This window comes from Lates calcarifer, linkage group LG19, assembly GCF_001640805.2.
Source record: "Lates calcarifer isolate ASB-BC8 linkage group LG19, TLL_Latcal_v3, whole genome shotgun sequence".
NCBI lineage: Eukaryota > Metazoa > Chordata > Actinopteri > Centropomidae > Lates > Lates calcarifer.
The window spans coordinates 14,284,936-14,307,017 of record NC_066851.1 but is presented as its reverse complement, the minus strand read 5'-3'; the positions used below and the strand labels follow the sequence as shown (position 1 = coordinate 14,307,017).

Genomic DNA, 22,082 nt, shown 5'->3' with positions numbered 1-22,082 from the left:
ACACTCAGACATATAGCCAAACCTCATTAGGGATGTTCAGTAATCAATAATTATATCATTCTCTAAAAAGGAACACCTTTCTAATGAGATGATCACATGATCTTTCTTTGGGAAGACTTTTATTGTTGTCATCTCTGGATTTATAACTATGTATAAAAGTAAAAGAGAGACAGAAACTGTAGTAAAATCTATAACAGTTGTTCTCTCCTAGTTTCTCCTGGTTGTAAATTAAAGTTATTCCTCTTTTTTTCACCTCGCAGCTCGAACTGGGCCCTACTCTGAAGACTTTTTCCATTTATTTCAGTATCAGTAAACACCACCTGAAAGAGGTAACTAATTGATTGACAATTCCCTTCAGGCATCCCATCCTAATTTCCTCATTCTTTCCAGGCCTTCCACAAGGTGATTTCAGCCAATGAGAATAGGTGTGCTCTGTGCACCGGCCAATCAGAGAACGATGCGAGAAAGGGGGCGTCAGCAGGCGCGCAGTGTATAAAAACTGTACGTCGCTGTCACTATACAGCACTGTAGCCTTTCAGGACAGTACTAAGGAGACCGCAGCGAGGAGAGAACCATCACCAACTTCTACTCAAACATCAAGCCGAGTCTGATTGTTGTTGTTGTTGTTGTTGTCGTCGTCGTCGTCGTCGTCGTTTCGCGCCCTGTTTTCATCATGAAAGCTATCAGTCCCGTCCGCTCGGTGAGGAGCTGCTACAAGGCCGTGTGCTGCATTTCGGAGCAGAGTCTCGCCATCAGCCGGAATAAACACTCGTGTCTGGAGGAGCCGGTGAGCGCCCTGTGCGACATGAACGACTGCTACTCCAAACTGAAGGAGCTGGTGCCGAGCATCCCGCAGAACAAGTCGGTCAGCCAGGTGGAGATCCTGCAGCACGTCATCGACTACATCTTCGACCTGCAGATCGCGTTGGAGGCGGAGGACACGGCCACGCCGGAGGTGGTTTTGTCAATAAAGGTGAGGACTGTGATGCAGCACGGTGGACTAATGCTCCTTCAACATCCTCGCATACTAACAGCAATTCCTCCGTAGATCTTTCCACAACAGATCATTTACATTGACAGTTCTAAAGTTTAAGTCCAATTGTGTGGATTTTTATAAAGTTTATTCCTCTTGGAACTTCCAAGATGCTTTGAGACATATGCATCCGCGCATGCCTATGCATATGCATGCTTTGCAATGACATTGTAGACTGTCGTGATGCAGAAGCAGATGATGTTCTCTGATATGTAATGTTGCGGGGAGATATGTTACACCCCCGCACAGATAGTTATTCTTGATTATATGTAATTAGAATAATGGTATTGCCAGCGTCTAAGACTGCTTCTCTCTCTTTTTGCTCTCCATTCAGACTGCGGACCTTACTCGCAATTTCTCCAAAGAAGAAGGGCGGTTGTGCCACTAGGACGAGGATGACAGATCATGGTACATAATCATCTTTTTTCTTATCAATCGTAACGTCTTCGAAAAAATAATGAAATCACAAGACAAATGTGCTTGGAATCGTCCAACCTTCGGGCAACTCGCTTAGAATTACAACAGTGTCTTGCTTTGACTTTCCAAACGAAATAAATAAAATAAATAAAACTTTGAATACCAGGGAGAATAGTGTAGGCATTGATGTGAAGGTCTCCTTACCCTTCCACATTCACCACGGTTGCCAATTAGACAGGCCAGTGAATGTGTAGCGGATTCATTGCTATCTGCCTGGGGTTAATGAAAGTTCCATGCTAGGCGCCAGTCTGTCTGCTCCCCTCTGCAGGGAGGGTGGGAGGGGAGGCGAGGGGAGGGTGAGAGGGAGAGATCTGACTTCACTTTTCTTCCTTTCTCTCCATGCAGGTGCAGGGAAACACATGTCTCCACTTCACTCCGGGCAAGAGGACAAGAGGGGCAGAAAGGGTGGGATAGGTATTTGGGAGAGAAGGGGAAGAAGAAGAAGAAGGAGGAGGAGGAGGGAGGTGGAGGGTTTTAAAGAAAGAAAAGACAGGAAAAAAGTGGACTGTTTCCTAGATGAGTGGGGATCAACAGTAGTGCATGAGCAAGAAAACAGAGACTCATTCTTTGGCCCCTGGACAGACAAATCAACACACCAAAGCAGAAGCCAGGATTGGAAACTGAAAGCAACCGGCTTTGTATGCCCTCCTCAACCAAATGGGATTCCCTATAGATAGAAGTAGAAACATTGGTACATTATTCTTTTATTTTCCATTATTGTGTTACATTCCAAACAGTTTTTTTGTGGATTAAACACACACACCCAACCTGAACCCATCATAATCTCACCTAATTTTCTCTGCATTATCCCCCACCAAAGCCCCACCCCCCCAAAAATCTGTTTTCTAATGATCTGGAGACTGTTACTTACAACTTCATACGAATGTGTACATATCTGCTGTGGGTATGTAAGGTGTGAGTCAATTTGGATGTCGGTATTTTTTTTTTTGAATGGGAGTTTGGGTTTTGTTAGGTATAATCAGAACTCTATACTAGAGTTAATTGTAAATGTTTGTAGGGATTGTGTTATTTCTACAGACAATGTGATGTGAGTTTCATAAACTCTTTATTATAAAGTTTGCTTTGTATGTATGTATGTTCTTATGTAATGAAATAAAAAAAAAGATGTGAAACTATTTGGCGAGTATGGTGTGATTGATATGAAGTAATGAATGAGTGTGAACTCTATAGTTGTGTTCTTCAGAAGGTGAGAGTGATGCTGACGTGACTTTTTGGCTTTGGATGACAACGAAATGCTGATACAACAGGATGTATTGAGATGAATCTTGAGGTTGGGTGGTAGGAAATCAAACGAAGGGAGTTTCCTGTGAGAGCTTCTATTTTTCCAGAGAATGAGTTACCAGCAGTTGAAAGCAGTTGAACTTCCTAAATGACATAGAAAGAGGGGGTGTTACATGATCAAAAACCAATAAACAAAACATTCTGATCATTCATAAATCTTGAAAACCAGGATAATCTAGATCATTTCAAGATTCATGATGCCAGAACAGTGTGTCTATGGCGCCTTGACCTTGGAAATAGAAGAGTATCATCTGTAATGCAGCATTCATGCAACTCTACTTTTAAGAAATCCTTTTCTAAGCCTTTTTACTGGCCTAATACGTATGGGAGTGAAGCTATTTTGAAGCTTCAGTCCTGGAATCAAATATTAACTGTCTAATGATAAATGATAAGCTATGGAAATTGTTACTGTATTTAGCTGGCCTTTAAAGCTGAACAAACTACTCCACCCTGTGGATTCATCTGGAATTTCAGGCATTAAATGTTGGCACGTACTACCAGTGCCTCATCTGGTTAATCAGCAACAATAAAGAAACATTTTGTGGTTTTATTTCCTGTCTAGTTATTTACAGACAACAAAGTAAACCATCAGACTCCAATATGTTGAAGCATTGAACAACTCGACCTAGTTCTAACCTTCATCGTAATAATAAGGTTGCAGCGCCATCTAGTGGTTAAAATGAGTAACTGGCTCAAAGAAGGTTCAAGCTTGTGGAGCACCTCAGACATAGGCATACTGAATATTTACCAGATATTATTAAGACATTAACTATTAGGTGTTTAAAATTATTCATTTTTTAAAATCCATGAATTAATGTATGTATCATTTGGACTGTTTAAGAAGAGTTGATCTCTATTTCAGGGACATCATTATATAGGTACTGGTTTTGCATAATACTGTAAGGGATGAATGTCATTTGTCCTTCACCCCACATATGTAATTTATGTATGAGGGGACAACATGGCATGAACACCAAAATGTATAGTACATTACAAACAATGGCTGTGACAATCGTATAGAGGAACTGACACACTAAGCATTACTAATCATTATATTAGTATTTGTATTTTTTGCATGGTTATTGTATTAGACTGCATCAAACACACATTCATGATATTGTATCTATCCCTTTTTAATCAACAGATACAAAGATGAAGTAGCAACAATGCTTGAGGCTGAAGTAATGCATAAGAGCTACCACAAGATGGGAGTGTTGGATGACGATGCAACAAATTGGGCCCCCTGACATCCCAGGAATGTAAGCACTCTAAACACAATATAAGATAATTGTTGCAGATGTTAGAATGAACTTCTGTGTGTCAAGCACTGCTGTGACATAGCAATACGCCCCTTTAACTTTGCAACAAATCTAAACTAGTTTTCTATCAAATAGTAATTAGTAAGCATAAAGTGAAAAAAAAAAAACCTCAGGCCAAAATGTAATCCAAGGATTTTATCAGTCACAAGAGCTATATACAACCAGCTCAAAATCAGTGTAGCGACACTATGAGCAAGTTTTGGCATGTGTTAAAGAAAAGGTTGTTATTACAATGAACATTAAGTACATGTGCTGATGTGAGAGCATGTTTGTCTGGCCCCAGAGTGAGCCTCCAGTGTGAGGTATTTCACACTATACTTAGAATGACTTTAAATACACAACACAAGTTTATTTTGCGCCATTTAAATCCCATGTGAACGTGATGGTTTTTTTTTTTTTTCACTTTAAAAACAGCATTCACTGAATAATAGTAATAATAATATAAAAGATGCTGTCCTGGCTTTACTGATTGACTTACATTTTCCCCCCACAGCCACCATGATGATCTGTTAAGTCAAGTTTATTTATTTGAATGACTCAGTAAGTCATTGTATTTACAAGCCTATTCAGCACTGGCTCCTGACCAAGCCCAGTCTCTCTAAGTGGTCTAAACATGCATTAAAACCATAGCACGTGACAGAAAAAAACATGAATCCTCCCAGAAGTGGTTTCTCAGGATGTTTTTGATACACAGAAAATGTAAGTCTCATTCAAAGTCATTCATGCCACTGGCATCAATGTATACCTTAGAAGGGAAATTAATAAGGGCCAACACTGAACTCAGTGCATGATCACAGAGACTGAATTAAGTATGAATCTGAATTCCCATGACTGAGTGTGGATTATGCAAAACCACTTGTTGTTGTACTGCATTTTGTTGTGTAGTATGAAAAGGGAAGAGACAGAGGGTGGAGGTGATTTGAGTTGCATTATATGGAGAATCTTATGAAAGTTCTGTTAGTATTTCCAGTCCCTAACATCAGTTTACTGTTATAATGTCATTTCATACAAAATTAATTTCTTAACCAAAAGATAATAAAGAATTATCTTATCTTAGTGTAATGAGCAGCTGAGTCAGCATTTCCCTTCACCCTTAACCCTTTACTTACATTGTATATAAAGTCATTAAGTACTATCTTGAGTGCATAAAGTATAATTATCTTGCATTCAGAGGATATTTGGATTTAATGGTCTCATTTGAAATATAGTTCAGATTGAGGCACGACAATGGGTTTACTTTGGCTGGGAGTCTTCTTTGCTTTGGCCAATGAGGGTCAAGTCATATGGCTTGGGTCTGGTAGCTGTGGTTGGGGGAGGGGTTGTTTTCTTTCAATATCTCCTCTGAGCCAATAAGCAAGAGTGGCACTGAATGAATCCAATTATCATCTACAAACTATCCCCAGCAACACCTGCAGCAGCCTACACTTTCATCCAGGGGAATACTGATTCCCTTGTTAACAATGAAACAGCTCCTTACTTACTATATAAAGAGGATCCAGAAAAACCATTTCTATTCATAATCAAATATTATTATTTATATTTCTATATTTATTAATTTCTAAGTATAAATAATGCATTTACTCTGTCAATATACAATGAAAACTAATTCCATATATTCTCCACTATCTCCACCACCTCTATCTGATCTCATTATTAATACACATTTTCAATGACTATTAAGTTAAATGTTCAAATAAATTGATTACAATTTGTGGAAGCACTTTATTACACCAAACAGCATGTTTTGTCCATTTTTCCATATTTGTAAATCTGTAATCTTGGCTAAAATTTTGAATAAAGTTCTATTAGTTTTAACAACATGCCCACATAACAACATGGGTTTTATATTTATGGATAGGCCTGGAAGCTGAAGCTTGAGCTGCTGTATGATGCAACATATGGGTCAAATTGTTGCTTATCACGGCTTATATTAACCACAAAAAGTGTGCTAGCAGTCACAACTCTGCAATTATATGTCTGATTATATAGACCAGACTCGTTCATATTCAAACTAATAACTGTTCATTGTCTCCAATTCTAGCCTGGTAATAAAGGAACATTATGTCCCAAAAATTGTGCTACGGCCCCTTTAAGAGACGAGCCCCCTCCCCGTACAACTGTTTTATGCAAATGTGACAAGCCGAACGTGCCACGAGCCAATCAGAGACGAGTTCAAACCGCGGGAGATCTAAATTTCGCGGGACCAAGTTTGGCGCTAAAAAAAAAAGAAAAAAAAAAGAAGCTGCTCCTTCCCCAGCTCTTGTCCTCTTGTATGGAGAGCAGAGCTCTGAGGTGGACGGACAGGAGTCACAGACCAGGTCGGATTCCGCATCAGAAGTGGGGTCACAATAAATTGTCGATCTCAAGCTGGAGCCCGATCTCACTGAGACCTGGAATCCATCTGGTAGTGGACTTTTGAGTGGATGTTTGAAATTGTTTATTTATTTAGGCAGCTATTTTAATAACTTGTGAGGGAAGTTTCCTCTGCACTTTGTTACCGGACAAAGGATAACAACATCTGCTGTGTGTATTGACGAATATTAGTACAAAACAGGCCTGTGTTGCATGTTTAACTCGTGCATTTTGAATTTGAACAGGCTGATTTCAGCAGTGTGAGTTGCTCTTGGTTCGTTTGTTATTATATTCGCAAGGTAGCAGTATATTTTCATACAAAGCCTACAACAGCAGCGGCTTGTCTGTAACAGACTGACTGGTGGTGCTTAGCCAGCAGCACATTTCTTCCCTTCGCTTGACCAATCCGGTTAAATTTAGTTTACTCAGGAAAAATGATGCGAATCCCTAAAGGCGTCTCTCCGGCATCGGGTCGGCCGGTCGCAGTGGGACTGCCTTGCTCTCAGCAGAAGATGAAGGTTTTGTCCACCGGAGGAGTGAAGACCGAGTTCTTCAGCACCGGACTGTCCAGCCCGCCGATGAGCACGGTACCGGCTGGTTATTTCACCCAAATCTGCAACACCGCCGCGGCCGAACAAAGAGCCAACAGCCTGTACTCAACCCCCCACGGACCAGAGGCTAAACCCATCAGATCATCCTCCGGGCGGCTGCCGGTAAAAGAATCAAACACACACACATACTACAACTACAAGTCTGTACTGCACATTTACACTCTTTTTTTAAATAACGAATCACTGACTCAGTGTCCAGTGTAGTGAGTTGTGTCTGTGTGTGTGTGTGTGTGGGCGGAATAATTCTTGCCTTCCACTGGTATGCATGTTTTAGCAGCGTTTGGGGCACATTCAAATATGTTTTGACGTGATAAGACACAGAGGAGGCTACTGTGCCTGCTGCTGGACGTGTATGAATGGTATATGTCCCCTTTGCCTGCCATGTTAAGATGTGTGACATCTTTTCCCCGCAGTCCAGCTGTAGCCAGACAAGACCAAACGCTGTGTTTGATAGTTTTGGTGAGGGGGGGTAGTTGATAGTGTTTGGAGAGTGATTGGGGGGCCCCCCCTCTCTTGTGAAAAGGAAGGATGAGTGGCCCTCACAGTGGGAGATAGCCTGGGCAGCAAGGGGTACGCAATCAAACAATGCTGGGGCGGTGGCAACCAAGCTGATGACACTAATGTAAATACAGTATTTTACACTCGGCCCTCATCTGTTCTATTGACCACTTTGGGAACTGAAAATAGGCTCTGAATCTAGAAGAAATGTTCCCAAGTTGTTGCTCACGCTCTTATTTTGACAGCTTTTTTTGAGATTACACCATTATGTACGACAGCTGCTCCAACTGCACCTGTCATTAAGGCAATACAGGACCTGCGTAACCCGTTCCTATCACTGTAGGGAGGAGGTGGAGGTCGTAGGTCATAACCGGACAACTGTTGTGTTTCCCTGGGAGTTGATGCGTGTGTGCTCAGGTGGAAAGAACTCTTACAAACATTAATTTGTACTGTAAAAAAAAAAACAAGTAAACAGTGTCCTTGCCTTGTATTAACAGAATTGCCTTGCCTTGTATTCCTGAAGGATTATTTGTGAAGCTTGATGATCTGAGAGGATTGGATCACACTCAGCGACGTGTTAGTGCTCCACACCTGCTGTTGTTTGTTATATCTGTCGCTTCTTTCCAGCCAGCCCCTGCAGTGTTTTAGATTTACTGAATTGCAGTAAGGCTGAAGGGGTTAGGGGTTAGAGTGTGTGCAGCAGGGTTTCCAAATCTCACGTTAACCCCCTGCCCTTGGGCCCGTATTTACTAACAGGCCCTTCAAGAGGATTAGCTGCACGTAAGTAAAGTGAGAAATAGGCTGCCACCTGGTTTATCATATGCCAAGGTGGACATAATTACAAATCATGTCTCTATGTATTCCTGTCACATGGTAGGACGATCCATTTTGTTGTTATTCTCCCTTTCAATCCAGCTTTAAGACCAGTTCCTGTGACATATAGCTTTCCCTATAACTGGCTTAGACTAATATAGATTGTCTTGGATGTGGGCTGATGGGAACTATAGTGCAGATGAAGACTGGGACAAGTTGCAGATAAGATGCCAGAACGCTGAGTGTGTTCTCACACTGATAATTGTGTTGTCTATTCTTCCCCTCTGCTATAAACACAGTTAAATGTGCTTACCACGTTATCTTCTATTCTTAAGTGATGGCTCAAAGGGCTGGTGTGCACAGGTGTACATGGCCATGCCGCAGCTGGTGGGAAAAAAAAAAAAAAAACTCATTCATGTCACCAAAATGAGAGCTTAATTGAGGTGAGAAAGAGTAATGCACTTTAGAAATTACACAGCAGGTTTCAAAAGTCCCAAAGTCCCATGATTATGAAACTTCCTCTGCACATTTCAGTAAATTAAGTGAACTTTCAGTTCTATGGGGGGAAAAAACACTATAAACGTTTTTAAGTCTTGCAAACTAATGATGGTATGAGTAGATGATGGGTTGAAACTTTTTCAGTATATATCTTGTTCATGTTAAAGATAACTGAAGGCTAGTGATCCCATTTGATTCCCATTCTCAGAAATGACAGTGACACAGTGGGCAGTAAGGAGTTTAAAGGTTTTTCCTTCCTTCCCTCTTTCTTACCTCAAAAACACTCAGTGATGATCATCTTACAGCTTCCTCTTTTTAGTATTATTCTTCCATGTAAGAAGACATTTTTATGGGAGCTTTATGATCTCTGATGCAGACCTGCATCAGCACAAACTTGAGTCATTTAGGGTCATGTCCCAAATACTAGAACATTCTGTCCACCCCTGGTTCCCTAAATACAGAGGTTTAGATGTGCAGAGCTGTATCCAACTTAAGGTGGGCTTCAGTTTTCAGCCACAGAGGTTCACTGCTGCACGTGGGATGGACATCACTTAAAGATAATTCTCAGTTGTCCATACAACAAACTGTCCTTTTTTCTTTCTCTTGGAAGCAGGCTTAGTCTCTTTATATATTTGGACATGGGCATGACTGCATTAGTTTGGGACGATGTCTTCATTGTGATTCTGATTAAAGTGACAAACCAAAGTAAATACAAGGTTGTCATGGCTAAGGACAGCTAGCATGCAACACACATTTGTAGAATAATCAAAACCAGTGACAAGTTTTAATGTTCTGGCTGATGATATGTATGTACATGCTGACACAGCAGCTTGAATGCATGTTCAGTCATGGTTCTTATGTTTACAGGAAGCGTTGCCTTTGCATGTACAACTCACTTCCTTCAACTTAAACGGCATAACAACCATTGTCTCTGTCACTGCTTTTTTTGACTGAGGAACAAAATCAGAGTTCCTTTAAGTTCAAACAGACTAAACTCATTTACAACAGCAACAGTCATGCATTATCCCACACTCAAAAGCTTGGTCATGGGGCACGTGCCTTCACAAACACTTCAAGAAAAAGTTAATGTTTGACTTTAGTTGCAGAGATTTGGCCTTTACTTATTAATCATGCTGACTGTAGTAAAAGGCAACGTATCGACGATCGTCATGTGAGTTTTAACCCAGGGTGTGTTAACTGTTGATTATGTTGTGTCACTCCGGTTCCATTTCAGCTTGATAGTGATGTCAATGTGTTACAGGATTTAGGCATCCCTCCAAAGTCCTGGGAAGTCCTTTCTCTTTTTGACGGCTGCTTTCATTTCAAACTACACGTGAATTTGTCTGTTTTTGAAACAACAAGCAATCAAACGGCAATTTTGCCAGAAGATGTATCTGCATAATGTTGTGTACCAGAAACAATGTCCCCATTATTCCCTGCTTATGTCACATGTGCGTGTTCCCAATTTCACGGAATGTGTACAATCTGCAAAATAGCATACGCATTAATATCAGCCTCATGAATTACTCTTTCTGCCACTCGGTAGGAGCACACAGCTCCTCTGTGAGATTTCTTACACCAGTGCTGTCTTGAATCACCTTCTGGCTCCATCCTTCTTGGACCCCATATAGTGAGCCCCCATTCAGACCGATATCACCTGGGTGTGACTTTGGCCGCAACTGTATGCACTCACCCAAAATCTCTTCTCTCTATTCCCTCTCATTCACCTTGTTTTACCCCAGCCTCAGGCCAGCGCTGGCCCTCAAGCATAATGTCCTCAATAGGGGGAGTTTTGCATTTCAAAGTGGCCTGCACCCCCACCCCACCCAGCTCTCCACCAGCAACCCAAATGGGCAGATCCACCCTTCTCTCCTTCCACTTTAGGGACACACTGACAATCTCATCAGCAATGCAGCCATTGTTTTTCTTTAGACGAACCATGGGTGTGGTAGTGAGGGGTTTGTGTACAGAGGAGCAGATCCTTGCAGGCATACTGTAACTTGCCCTTGGCTTGGTTGGAATCTGAGTCCCATGCAGCTTGACTGACGTGGTTTGTTGGTTTGAGGAGAGGCCTGGCAGCAGAGGTCCCTCACTCACGTGACTGTGACTTTGTGTGCGAAATACCATTGCAGAGATTTTGCCACAGCAGCAGGGACGATAGGAATCGGCCAAAGGAATGTACATCAAACAGGCTGCCATGTGCAGTGCTTGGGTGTAACTGGGTAGACAAGCAGGGTGAGGTTGGAGCAAACGTGAGTGGGCTGATACCGCAAGTTTTAAAGATAAAGAGTTAAAAGGAGGGTAGTTGACTCAGGCCTTTCCCCTTTCCTCTTTTTCGACAGCAACAGGCCTAAAAGTGACTTGCAGCACTACATAAGAACAGATTTAGATTGAGTCATATGCTTGCTGTAATAATTATAATGCACACAATGTCCAGCTTTCTGTGTAAGACTAACTCAATGATCGGATTCATGAGGTTTTTCATTCATGAGGTTTTTCATTTGTGAGGTTTTGTGTGTTCTGAGATGACTGTGTCAGGGGCAATGTGCCTGTGTGCTTGGCTCCATTTTCAATAAATGCAGTTTTCTCTGATTGGTCCGTACACAAGTGACAGCCTGTCTTTCCACTGAATGAAATGGTGTTTGCGTAATATGGTTGACTCACCAGAGAAATCCCTCATGCAAAAAAGGAGCACCCAAGCCCCCACCTTAACCTATACAGCTGCAGGGTGAAACCGTTGGTTCCCTCTTACAACATGTCACCATGCCTGTGGCTGCAACTTCTAAAGTGCAGACCTGCAAGCCTGAAGAATGTAGTCATGGTGCAGCCTGGTCTGCACATTTAGGTAACAGAAGTTATCAAGCTCCACTATACTTTATTTGAAGGTTTCTAAATGCTTAGCACTGAGATACTAGGGATTGAAGAGTTCAGCAAAACCAGACAGAACTTCTCTGTGTTTAAACTACAGTTGTCACTGCTTGTACACACTCTTCACTGTGACCCCTGGTGTTTAACAGCTACGGTCAGTACTCTGAGCCAACAAAAGCACAACTTTTAATCCCACCAGAAGTCTTAATAAATGCTAACAGCTACCATTTTGTTACAAAGTAGCCAGTCACTGTCTCTGTGCCCTGCTGAAGTGTCTGTGTGGCTGCCTGTGTGCTTTAGGGATTAAAAGCCACCCCGCCAACCGCACATACACTTGCTGGGCTGCTCCAGATGTCGCCAGTCTAACAGGTGTACATGTCAGGAAGCACAGTGGGACAATGGCAGCCTTTATTATCCCTGTACTCGCACAGGCACATCCACACATGGTTAAGTCAATGCAGCACTTTTCCCCATCTCTGAAAATTGTCAGTTGCCTAAACCTGTTAGTCAAAGCAGCTCACTGTCTCCTTTCGCGCTGCAGTGACAAAAAAGGGATTTTCGTTGTATTTGTCGAGAGACACAGAGGAAAGGAGAATACTAAAAAGGTGAGGTCCTCACCAGATACTACAAATTACCCAGCAGTCACACTAACAGTGAGCTGAAATCCCACGCCTCGTTAGTTCAATCACCAGTGCGTTTTGTGTGGGCGTGCTGCGTGAAGAGGGGAATGTCTACTGATTGACTGCAAAAGTTTCTCCTCCACCGTGAACACTTGTTTGTATTAACAATTCACAGGCAGGAATTCTGCACATTAGGGTGTCGCCAATTTGCACAAGTTGTCATTTTTCTGACAGTTGGTCATTTCTCAATCTTAAAGAGGGAGGGCTGTGTCCTTGTGACTTTCACTTTTTGTTATGTAGGTCAGTGCAAAATAAAAAGGTCACATGAAGATATTTAGTTTATCTTAGCTCCAATGGTTGTGTTTACATGTTTTCAGTTGAAGCCCTAGGCCTTGGAGTGTATGATGCATTACAGTTGTAATCAGGTAATCATCTGTTTGTGTATGTGTGTGTGTGTGTGTGTGTGTGTGTGTGTGTGTGTGTGTGGAATGAGCCTGTGTGTTAATCCTTAGAAGAAAGGGGATGTAGCAAGGCTTGAGAGGGGGAGGAGAGGTCATTGAGTGATTCCAGGGATTTCCTGGCAGTTTGCAGGGTTGAGAGCTGATTGCCCCCCTTTCTACTCCATCCACACACACACAAGATCAGGCCCTATTGAAGTGCTTGGGAAAGTGTGAGGGGGGATGCTTTGTTTCTGCACTTGAGGGCTGTTGGCACATTTATGACACGGCACTTTTCAACAACCCCCTCTATTTAGCACTTTTGCCAGCACTGATGTCACAGTTTCATTGAAACAATACGTTTTAACAGTTTAACTTTCAACTTGCCACTATGAAGTCAGTGAGGTTTGTTAAGTAGCCAGCCTGACAGATTATTTCCAGCAGACTATAGACACACTATTTATATTCTTCTCAGTAAAAACTGCAGCTATAGGAAACTCCCTCTTTGCCCTCAAATGTTCCAGTTTTTAATAATGTATATAAACCATCTGCTTTTTAGGCTAAAAGGAAGCTGGATCTAGAGGACCCTCTTTACCTCCCAGAGTTCCGCACACCAAAAGGCAAAGGCAGCATCACAGCCAGGATACCAAGTCCAAGGAGTGAGTACACTTTCTGTGGGCAGACCCTTTGTCCATGTGGAGTTGGAGACACAACAGGAACATTAAAAAAGGAAAATTGCAATTACAAAAAAATCATCAGAAAGTTGTAACAATAGGAGGAAATGGTCAACAGTTAGGTCCAATTTTATTACAAGATGAGCAACATGAAAGTCCCAGGAAGTAGTCTAATGGTTCTTCTTTACAATGGTCCAAGTCCAAAAGGGGCTAGATAGCGGAATGGGACTCGGTGTAGGGGGTAAATGGATGGGGCAGTTTTGAAGTTAGCTCAAAAGGTAGAAGCTCATTTAACCAGTCCCAGAGAGAAAAGCAGCACACACTTTTTTAAACTTAATGTCCCAGGAACTCAAGAGCTCCAGATACTAAAATATTAGTGGTTTCAAATGATTTACAATCAGTGAATGAGATGTCAAACATAGAAAGCAAAATGAGTCACATTCACACCGGAGTAAAGGCAACTGACACATTCATATAATTGTTTGTTTTCATAGTGGTTCATGGTTGACAACAGCTTGAATGACTAATTTGATAAGTGTTTGAACTATTACTCTGCATCAGCTGATCAACCAAAAGAAGTACTCAAAGTATTTCTAAACAACTTAATATCTGCACTGCTTCATCCGTTGGTCATGCTGTCATCACAAAGTGCTCTCTTCTCATGTGCCATTTGTCTGTGTCTTCGCCCACAGCTCCAAAGTCTCCAGGTGAGCGGACGCGGTATGACACCTCCTTGGGCCTGCTGACCAAGAAGTTTGTGGGTCTGATTGCTGAGTCTCCTGATGGGGTTCTGGACCTGAACTGGGCCACTGAGGTTCTGGAGGTCCAGAAGAGACGCATCTATGACATCACCAATGTCCTAGAGGGAGTCCAGCTGATCAGAAAAAAGTCAAAGAATAACATCCAGTGGCTGTGAGTAGAAATGGATCAGCAGAGATTTAATATTTGGAATGGGAATAATCTTATGCTCTAGCTAATAGAGGACATAGGTGGAGATAAGGCGTCAGAAGTTTATGCACACTCACTTTCTGTGGTCTGATTGGATCATGGCCCTTATTAAGAAAGAAATCCAAGATCAATGCAATTCTATCAGCATTTAATATAAGAATTAATAAACATTTGAATAAATAAGAAACCCAGTACAACACCATGAACTACAGTCTCAAAATGAATTTAACCATCACTTCTCTGACACAACAAAAATGAAACCACATGTCACAAAGGTTGTATGTATTCAAGATACATTGAATGTGTTGGATTGCATCACAATATGAAGGTGTAACCACAACAGTATGTATGTTCCTGCTGACACTGAGCTTATCTGCCACCTAGTGGCTGTAACTAGACAAAACAAAATCTTAGGACACTGAATCACCACTATGTAGAATGCTTACTACCTATTACACTGTCTGCCCTTCGATTTGAGTTGTTATGACAGCTAAAGACATTTTCTTAACTAATTCTAATGCAATCAAATCATCACACTTTTTTATGCTTATGTGTGTCTCTCAGGGTTGGAGATGTATTTGAGGGTGGTGCAGGTGGAGGAGAGAAGGCTTGTGCCCTGAGGAAAGAGCTGGTTGACCTGGAGAGAGCAGAGAGATCTCTGGATGAACTGATTCAGTCCAGCACCAAACAGCTCAAACAGCTCACTGAGTACAAAGACAGTCAGAGATATCCTTTACATGCCATCTCCGTGTTTAACCACATTCCTGCCTCAACCCTTCTGTGTTTGGTTACACATGCAAATATCCACTTGACATCTGTTGCTGTTGTTACCCCTTGACTTCACACTGCACATTGGGCTATGTGACGTACCAGGACATCCGCTCCATCGGCAGTCTACGGGACCAGACAGTCATCGCTGTCAAGGCCCCTGCTGAGACCAAGCTGGAGGTGCCAGACACAGCAGGGGTGAGAGTTTATCTTTGCTTGAATTTTATTGTGTTCTTGTTTCCTCCCTCTCACCTCATTCACTTTCTGGGCCACTGCACTCCAATGCACATTTCCTGTCATGTGTCGATGCTGCTGTCAAATAGGATGAAAGTCTTCTTAAATTTATTTTTAAATTCTTAAATTAGTTTTGCCAAGAATAGTGAGTAATATATACAAAAAACACTTTTTTGTTGGTAAATACTCTCCAAAAGATAAATGAAATACATGCAAAGAAACTAGTAAGTATGTCTAATGTGTTTCAAACTAACAGTAATCTGTTTCTGTCTCCCTCTGTCCTTACAGCAGGGATCATTACAGATCTATTTAAAGAGTAAGAACGGCCCCATTGAAGTCTACCTCTGTCCAGAAGAGGGTCTTGAAGATGCTAGCCCTGTTAAGAGTGTTGTCACCCCTAAAAAGGAGTTCCCTCAGCCCCTCGGCCCTCCAACTGCAACTCCAGTGGCACCACCAAGTTACAGCGTCAAGGAGGAGCCTTCTGAATGTAAGCAGAGGTTTATTGAGGGGCATGCACTGTATAGTAAGAATCTGACCCTACAATGAACTGTGCTATTTGAGGTGCAAGTTTGTACTCTAAAAGCTAAAAAGCCTATTTGCTTCCTTGTTGAGCTGCAGTAGATGAGCAGATCACTGTCTATGTGTTAGCTTAGGAGCTGGAGCCAGGAGGCAATTAGCCTAGCTTAATATTAAGACTAGAAGCAGGAGTAAACAGCAAGCCTCTGTCCAAAGTTCAAATATATGCTTAACAGCACCTCTAAAGCTCAGTAAATTTCATGTTATAACTCTTATTTCTTATCCATAAACAAACAGAAATGTCAAAATAAAAATATCTGGTTACAGGCCGTGGAGCTCAGGCAGTTGTGAGCCAAGTCACTGAGTTTACTTTACTTCTAAAAGAAATAGTTGTTGCACGTAACTCACCGCAAAACCACCTACTGTCATTTATACATTTGTGTGTGAACAAATGAGATACAACATGTTAGTGAACTTTAGAGGTGCTGGTACGCGTATTTTTGAACCTTTAGTTTTTACGCTATGCTAAGCTAAGCTAATCATCCTCTGGTTCTTACTCCATACTTAATGCACAGACTAAATATATATATAAAATAAAATAATATATAATACAGATACAGAAGTCACAAGGGTGAAGATAAGAAAAAAGTATAAATAAAGTTTTGAACTTGTGGTAGGAGTTAAGATCTTCAGCTGTTACCAGTTAGCTAACCACTGGTGATGTAAGCTAAAGCCAACATCCCCAGAGATTTTTGTCATGGAGTCCACACTCAGACACATAAATTTAATCTTCCTCCTCTCCATCCTCTCCCCTGCTCTGTCCTTTCTTTAAACACAGCCAATGTGTCCACAGCAGCTCCAGCCACCTCCTCAGCTGCAGCCTCCAGTTCCTCTCTGCTGGACGTAGAGGGTCTGTTGGGTTTGCCCCCCAGCCTGCTCCAGATCACAGAGGACCAGCTTCCTGGCACCTCATTCACCACGGATCCCAACACCCCGTTTGTCAGTTTCTCTCCACCCTTGGACCATCGATGATTACCTCTGGAGCCTGGAGGATGGCGAAGGAGTGTCCGATTTCTTTGACACGTATGATCTTGGGGATCTGTTGTAGAGCTGAGGTAAAGATGAAGGGGGGTGCAGGGTGGGGGGTGATTTATGGGGAAGAGGGGGAAATATTTAATTGAATGCCTTCTGGAAGTAGGAAATATTACACTATGAAGCCATCACTCTTTGTTTTTGCCATGTCTGTTTTAATGGCAGTGATTCCAAAGGGGGATTTACCCCCTTTGCTAATTTTAATAAAGTAAAAATCACAATTGTACATATTGTAAAAAAAAATGCTCAGACTGGGAGAATGGGTGAGGCTGAGATTGACACTGATGTCATCTCCAACCATATAGAAACACTGTTCAAAAAAGCAGGGACTGTTTTTGGATTTTCTGTCACATTTTCAAATTGCGCTACAGAGAAAACATTTGTAATCTCATGCAAACACAGGAGTTATTATGCATATCACATCACCAGCAAAAGATCTGAAAACATTTCAGTATCAGGCGGTGTTTTCGGTGTGACAACTCAGGAACTTTTTTTCTTCCTTGTTTCCAAAGTCTTAATGTTTGTGCCACTCTTTGGCCTGTAGGGGGCAGCCTTGTATTATGTCAGCTTTAACTGCCGTGCAGCTTTTTCAGGATTCAATCACTGGATGAGAGTAAGCTAAAGCCATCAAGAACCATACACAGGGTGTGTTTGTAGGAGTCCTAGTATCTTCGACACTGACCAAATTAAGCTGTGAATAACTTGTTTACTGCCAGTCTTCTTAGATCCACTAGCACCTACAGCCTGAGTGTGAAATCTGAGTGTAGATATTAGACATACAACTGATTTTGAAGGTGCTCATGTTGCTTCTGTCTAATCAAGTTTGCTCTCTCCTGCCTTAAGCTTTATGTCAGGCCTTGTTCCTGTTTGGTGCTGCACTGTGTGCCATATTCTGGGCCCAGAGCCAGAGTTAACAATCGATGATGGGTACTTATTGAACACATACTATCTCTGACTGAACAAGAAGATCACATGCTCTGTCTTGTAGATTTGGCAGCTTTGTTTCAAATCCACTTACTCCCTTATTGATGTGAGTTTTAGCTGATTTTAATTGAATTTTTTTATTTAGTAGTGTGGAACTACTATTGTATTTCTGAGGAAATTATCCAAAAGAATGAAATCCAGCATCTGTGTTGCAGGTGTGGTGGAAGGTCAGTTAATTTATGTAATTAAGGTTTAATTAGAGGAATGATTTGTTTTTCCTCTATTTGTTCTGAATGAATTAGGTTTGTTGATTAAACAGCAACAAAAACAATTTGTCAATTTTAACTTCAGATTTTAGGCTCACGAATGCTTTCCCATATGTTATGGTGCAACCCTTTTAAAATGTCAAAGACATGCACCTGGGATCAGAGCACCTGTGACTTTTATCTGTTAAACGTTTTTTTGGAAGCGTTCTAGACATTTGGAAAATTTGAATTTCATGCTGATGTATTTTTGGCTTTCCCTCTACATTGCAGAGATAAGCTAACTGTCCTGTCCTAACAAAACTTGAAAAGGTGTGCTTGTGTGTGTATTTGATAGCTTGGGAATTGGGTGACATGGTGTGTGTATGTGTGTGCGTTTTTACAATGTAGATTATATATTGTGACTTAAGAATTTTGTAGTGTTTTTTTCAGTAAGCATTATTTTTCTGGTATTTGTACATAAGTTGTTTTGTATTTATACCTATTTTTCCTGAATTTCTTTGAACGTTGATACTGGCCTTTCTGCAGAGGTCATGACTGTTTTGTATGACATGCAGCACTTAATATTTTTGTAATATTGTGTGGTCTGTTTGAAAATATAAAATAAATACTAAAGCCATGGTTTGATTTCACAGTTGGAATTGTGCTCGATTTTTTCTCATGTCAGGAACCTAAGGGCTCGTATCACAGACTTGAATCAAAACATGCAGTATTTTCTTTCTAAAAACAGAAGAGTATGGCCACTGAGGATATTGATCAAATAAGAATTGACATTCACTGAGGAGAGAGAATGGGTAGACACGAAGAGTGACAATGACACTGAATAAGCTATAAACGCATTCAGACAGGTAGACAAAAACCACCCATCATTCTTTGTCAGTTGGTTGCTTTGGAAACAAGTTCACAAAAGGTTGCAGGCACCCAGGAGGTCAAAGTTCAATGGGTCAGTGTAGAATGGTGTTAATGCATTCTGGGAGGGAAAGATGTTTGCAAGGAAATCTAGCAGAAATTAACAAATTGCACTTTATTTTTAGAACTTTACATGCAACCATTAGTTTCTTTAAATACAAGGTGAAGAGGAGAGTGCAATGTTCAAGGACCTCTCTTTGGGAATGTCTTAAGTTCATATGTCTTTTCCCACAGAGCTTCCAAAAGCTTTGTATGCTCAACATACTTGCTCAGTTCTTGAAGTAAGTTTATAACGGACCTAAAGTTTATGGGTCCTAGAACTGTAGAGGTTGTGTATGACAACAGGAAACTCAAATTTATTATATGCTCACCATAAACCTCAAATGTTGTCAGCAGAGCTTGTGCAAGTAAAATAAACTGTATCTGCTTGCACCAGTTTTCCGCGAACTCTGCCTGTTTCTGAAACCAACAGCAGGTGTGTATTAGCGTCTAAGTGTCTATTAACAGATGTTGCCTACAACAGCTCATGTGTTTAACAAGAGGCCCTAAACTGAAACGTCAGACACCACATACACAGACAGCCTTTGACCGTGTGGTTTACATGCTACCTAAATAGCAGAGCTTGTAACCTCTGTTCCGCTTCATCACACACTCAGGCCAATTGCTGTGACAACAAGAGACTGAGACTGAAGTAAGCATTGATAGCTGAATACTTAATTTGCCCAGAAACTTAAATGCCTTTCTGTGTGCTGCCACTGCATAAATAAGGTGACAGCTCGTCGATGAGCAACACCAACCTGTGTCCAAAACACTGCATGTCATTGTTTAAGGCTGCAGGACACATAGTGGTCCTATTATTTTCATTAAGCGTGGGAGCAATTTAGTGACTATAGTTGGTGTGTTTAGGGCCAGACGCAATCTCATTTAGAGAACTGAAAGCCTTGAACTGTCTGACACAAAGTATGGCTATAGCAGTCTAAACGGGTTGTGTTTGCACAAATGACATTTTTTTCTTTCGGGGGGGAATAAAAGCAGACTTATCCTTTTAACAGATATTAACTGGATAAATTGAAGTATTCAACAGGTAGGAGGAATAGCTCTGGGATGATGTGAATTTAATTGTTCTCTGAATTCTTAGTAAAAGTCTGGAGTGACACTGTAACAATGTGAATCCTATGTAATGCTACATTTCCAATGATTATGAATCTATGAACAAACAAGTTTGACTGCTTGTTCCCAGGCTGGAGGATCTTTTGTTGCCATACCAACTGTGATGACAACCATGCAGCTGGAGAGGATATCTCTCTGAGGGTGGGGTTGATGGGCAGGTATGTTGGCAGGTGAGAAGCCATTACACTGAGGACATACATGACATTGGACTGATACTGCTCAGTCAGTGAGTCAGGAATGACGAAATTTCCAAAGCAGAAGTTGTCGCTAAATGTCTCACTTCCTTTTGTATCAGAGGTGTTTTCCAGCATTTATTCCTGGTGCACTTGTGCAGGTTCCCGAGGTCAGTAGTTCTCAATAGAGGCCCTGTCCTGTTCAAGACACCTCATGTGCTTATTCCAGGGGGAAACTGAAGACCAGTGTTCAACAATAAATTAACCCCCCTCCCTTCTCTTTCTCCATCCAGTCCTCCCATTTTCAGTCATCCATGTCGACCAGAAGAGGGGGTATATTACGGTAAGCCTGGGCCTCCTGGCTTGACAGGGGTAGTAAATTGATAGCAGAACTAGTGGAGCTGAGTCAACAAGCCGAGTGGGGAGAGGGAGAGGGAGATTTTTCAGGGGAAGGTTGTTAGCGGACCTTCTGCTACTCCTCTGGGTTGCTGGGAAGCAGCAAGGAAATCCTGGCAGCTGTAATCTTTTACTGGAAGATGTCGCTACGACCTCTGCGCCGCTGCCCGTGTGCGTCAGAGAGAAAGAGAGGAGCTGCATTTGGTGTACCTCACTTCCCGACAGCTAAAACTCCACTGCTTGTAGGCTATGAGGACATTTTGCTCCAAAAATAGAGTGAAGAAAAAAGAAAGAAAGTCCTCGCTGATGATATGAATAAAGAGTGAATTCACCATTAGCAGTGGCAGGAGAGAATATGTTGATATGGTAAAATGAAAATGAATGGGTGGTCTTCAGGAAGGAAGAGGGTGGAGATATGGAGGGAAAACATTGAGTGAATCAGTCCAGTTTGTGTACTCTGACAATAAAATCTCTCTCTATCTCCATTTCTCTTTCATTCCACCTCCATCTTTCTCCCTGTGCAACTCCCCCTCCCACACACCCTCCACCTTCCAAAACTATTTTCCTCTGTCAATTCCCCATGTCTTCTCTTGCCCCCACCCCACCCTCCCCTGTCCTTGGACTTGTTTTCTCCACTATATGTTAGTTCATTGCCTGAGCAGACCGGTTTGCTAAGTTTTACAATAGGAGCCGGGCTGGGAGGCTGGCAGACGCACAAAGGCTCTGCTTCTTTACAAGGGGCCGCAAAGAAACTGAAGGAGGGTATTGTTGGGACGCAGCGAGCCTCTGCATTACATCAGCCCTTGACATGCATGCAAGAAATGAGCGCATGCAAAATGAGCATGCAGGCACACATATGTTGCACATATATCACATTAATAGACACCTATGTGTGTCCTTGCAAACTGTTTATACCCATTTGTATCTGTTTTTTTTCTTCCCCTCACAAATGCTCTTGTACCATACATGCAGGCATGCAATGGACACAATGAGTGAATGAGGCCCTGGTAAACTGGGTCACCAAATCTATTTATGTGGCTTTGCATTGTTTGGAGTTTGTCGTGTGCCTTCACTTCCTTAGAAGACTAGGCGTGTTTTTCTTTCTTTCTTAGTGATTAATAGGAGAAAGAAAGCATTTTCCAGCTCTTTCTCCGGGGACTTGAGTGCATATCTTTTACTGGTGTGTT

At 41.7% G+C, this 22,082-nt stretch overlaps 2 protein-coding genes across 2 annotated transcripts; both read left to right on the top strand.

The window, feature by feature from the left end:
- Window positions 1-505: 505 nt before the first annotated feature.
- On the top strand, window positions 506-2,646 carry id3 (inhibitor of DNA binding 3). The gene is made up of 3 exons (XM_018663670.2): window positions 506-973; window positions 1,368-1,441; window positions 1,856-2,646. The coding sequence occupies exons 1-2, from the start codon at window positions 674-676 to the stop codon at window positions 1,419-1,421; spliced, it is 354 nt and encodes a 117-aa protein (XP_018519186.1). The 5' UTR covers window positions 506-673; the 3' UTR covers window positions 1,422-1,441; window positions 1,856-2,646.
- A 3,713-nt stretch (window positions 2,647-6,359) lies between these two features.
- Window positions 6,360-18,879, top strand: e2f2 (E2F transcription factor 2). The gene is given in 8 exon segments (XM_051077974.1): window positions 6,360-7,196; window positions 13,388-13,487; window positions 14,195-14,414; window positions 15,015-15,178; window positions 15,304-15,416; window positions 15,741-15,939; window positions 16,807-16,988; window positions 16,990-18,879. Coding segments are annotated over 8 exon segments (1,344 nt in total). The 5' UTR covers window positions 6,360-6,917; the 3' UTR covers window positions 17,077-18,879.
- Window positions 18,880-22,082: the final 3,203 nt, after the last annotated feature.

Excerpts from the sequence above, each read along its gene's own strand:
- id3 (XM_018663670.2), top strand. The coding sequence starts at position 674 with ATGAAAGCTATCAGTCCCGTCCGCTCGGTGAGGAGCTGCTACAAGGCC. Across the intron at positions 974-1,367 it reads AGGTGGTTTTGTCAATAAAG|ACTGCGGACCTTACTCGCAA; the intron begins GTGAGGACTGTG and ends CTCTCCATTCAG.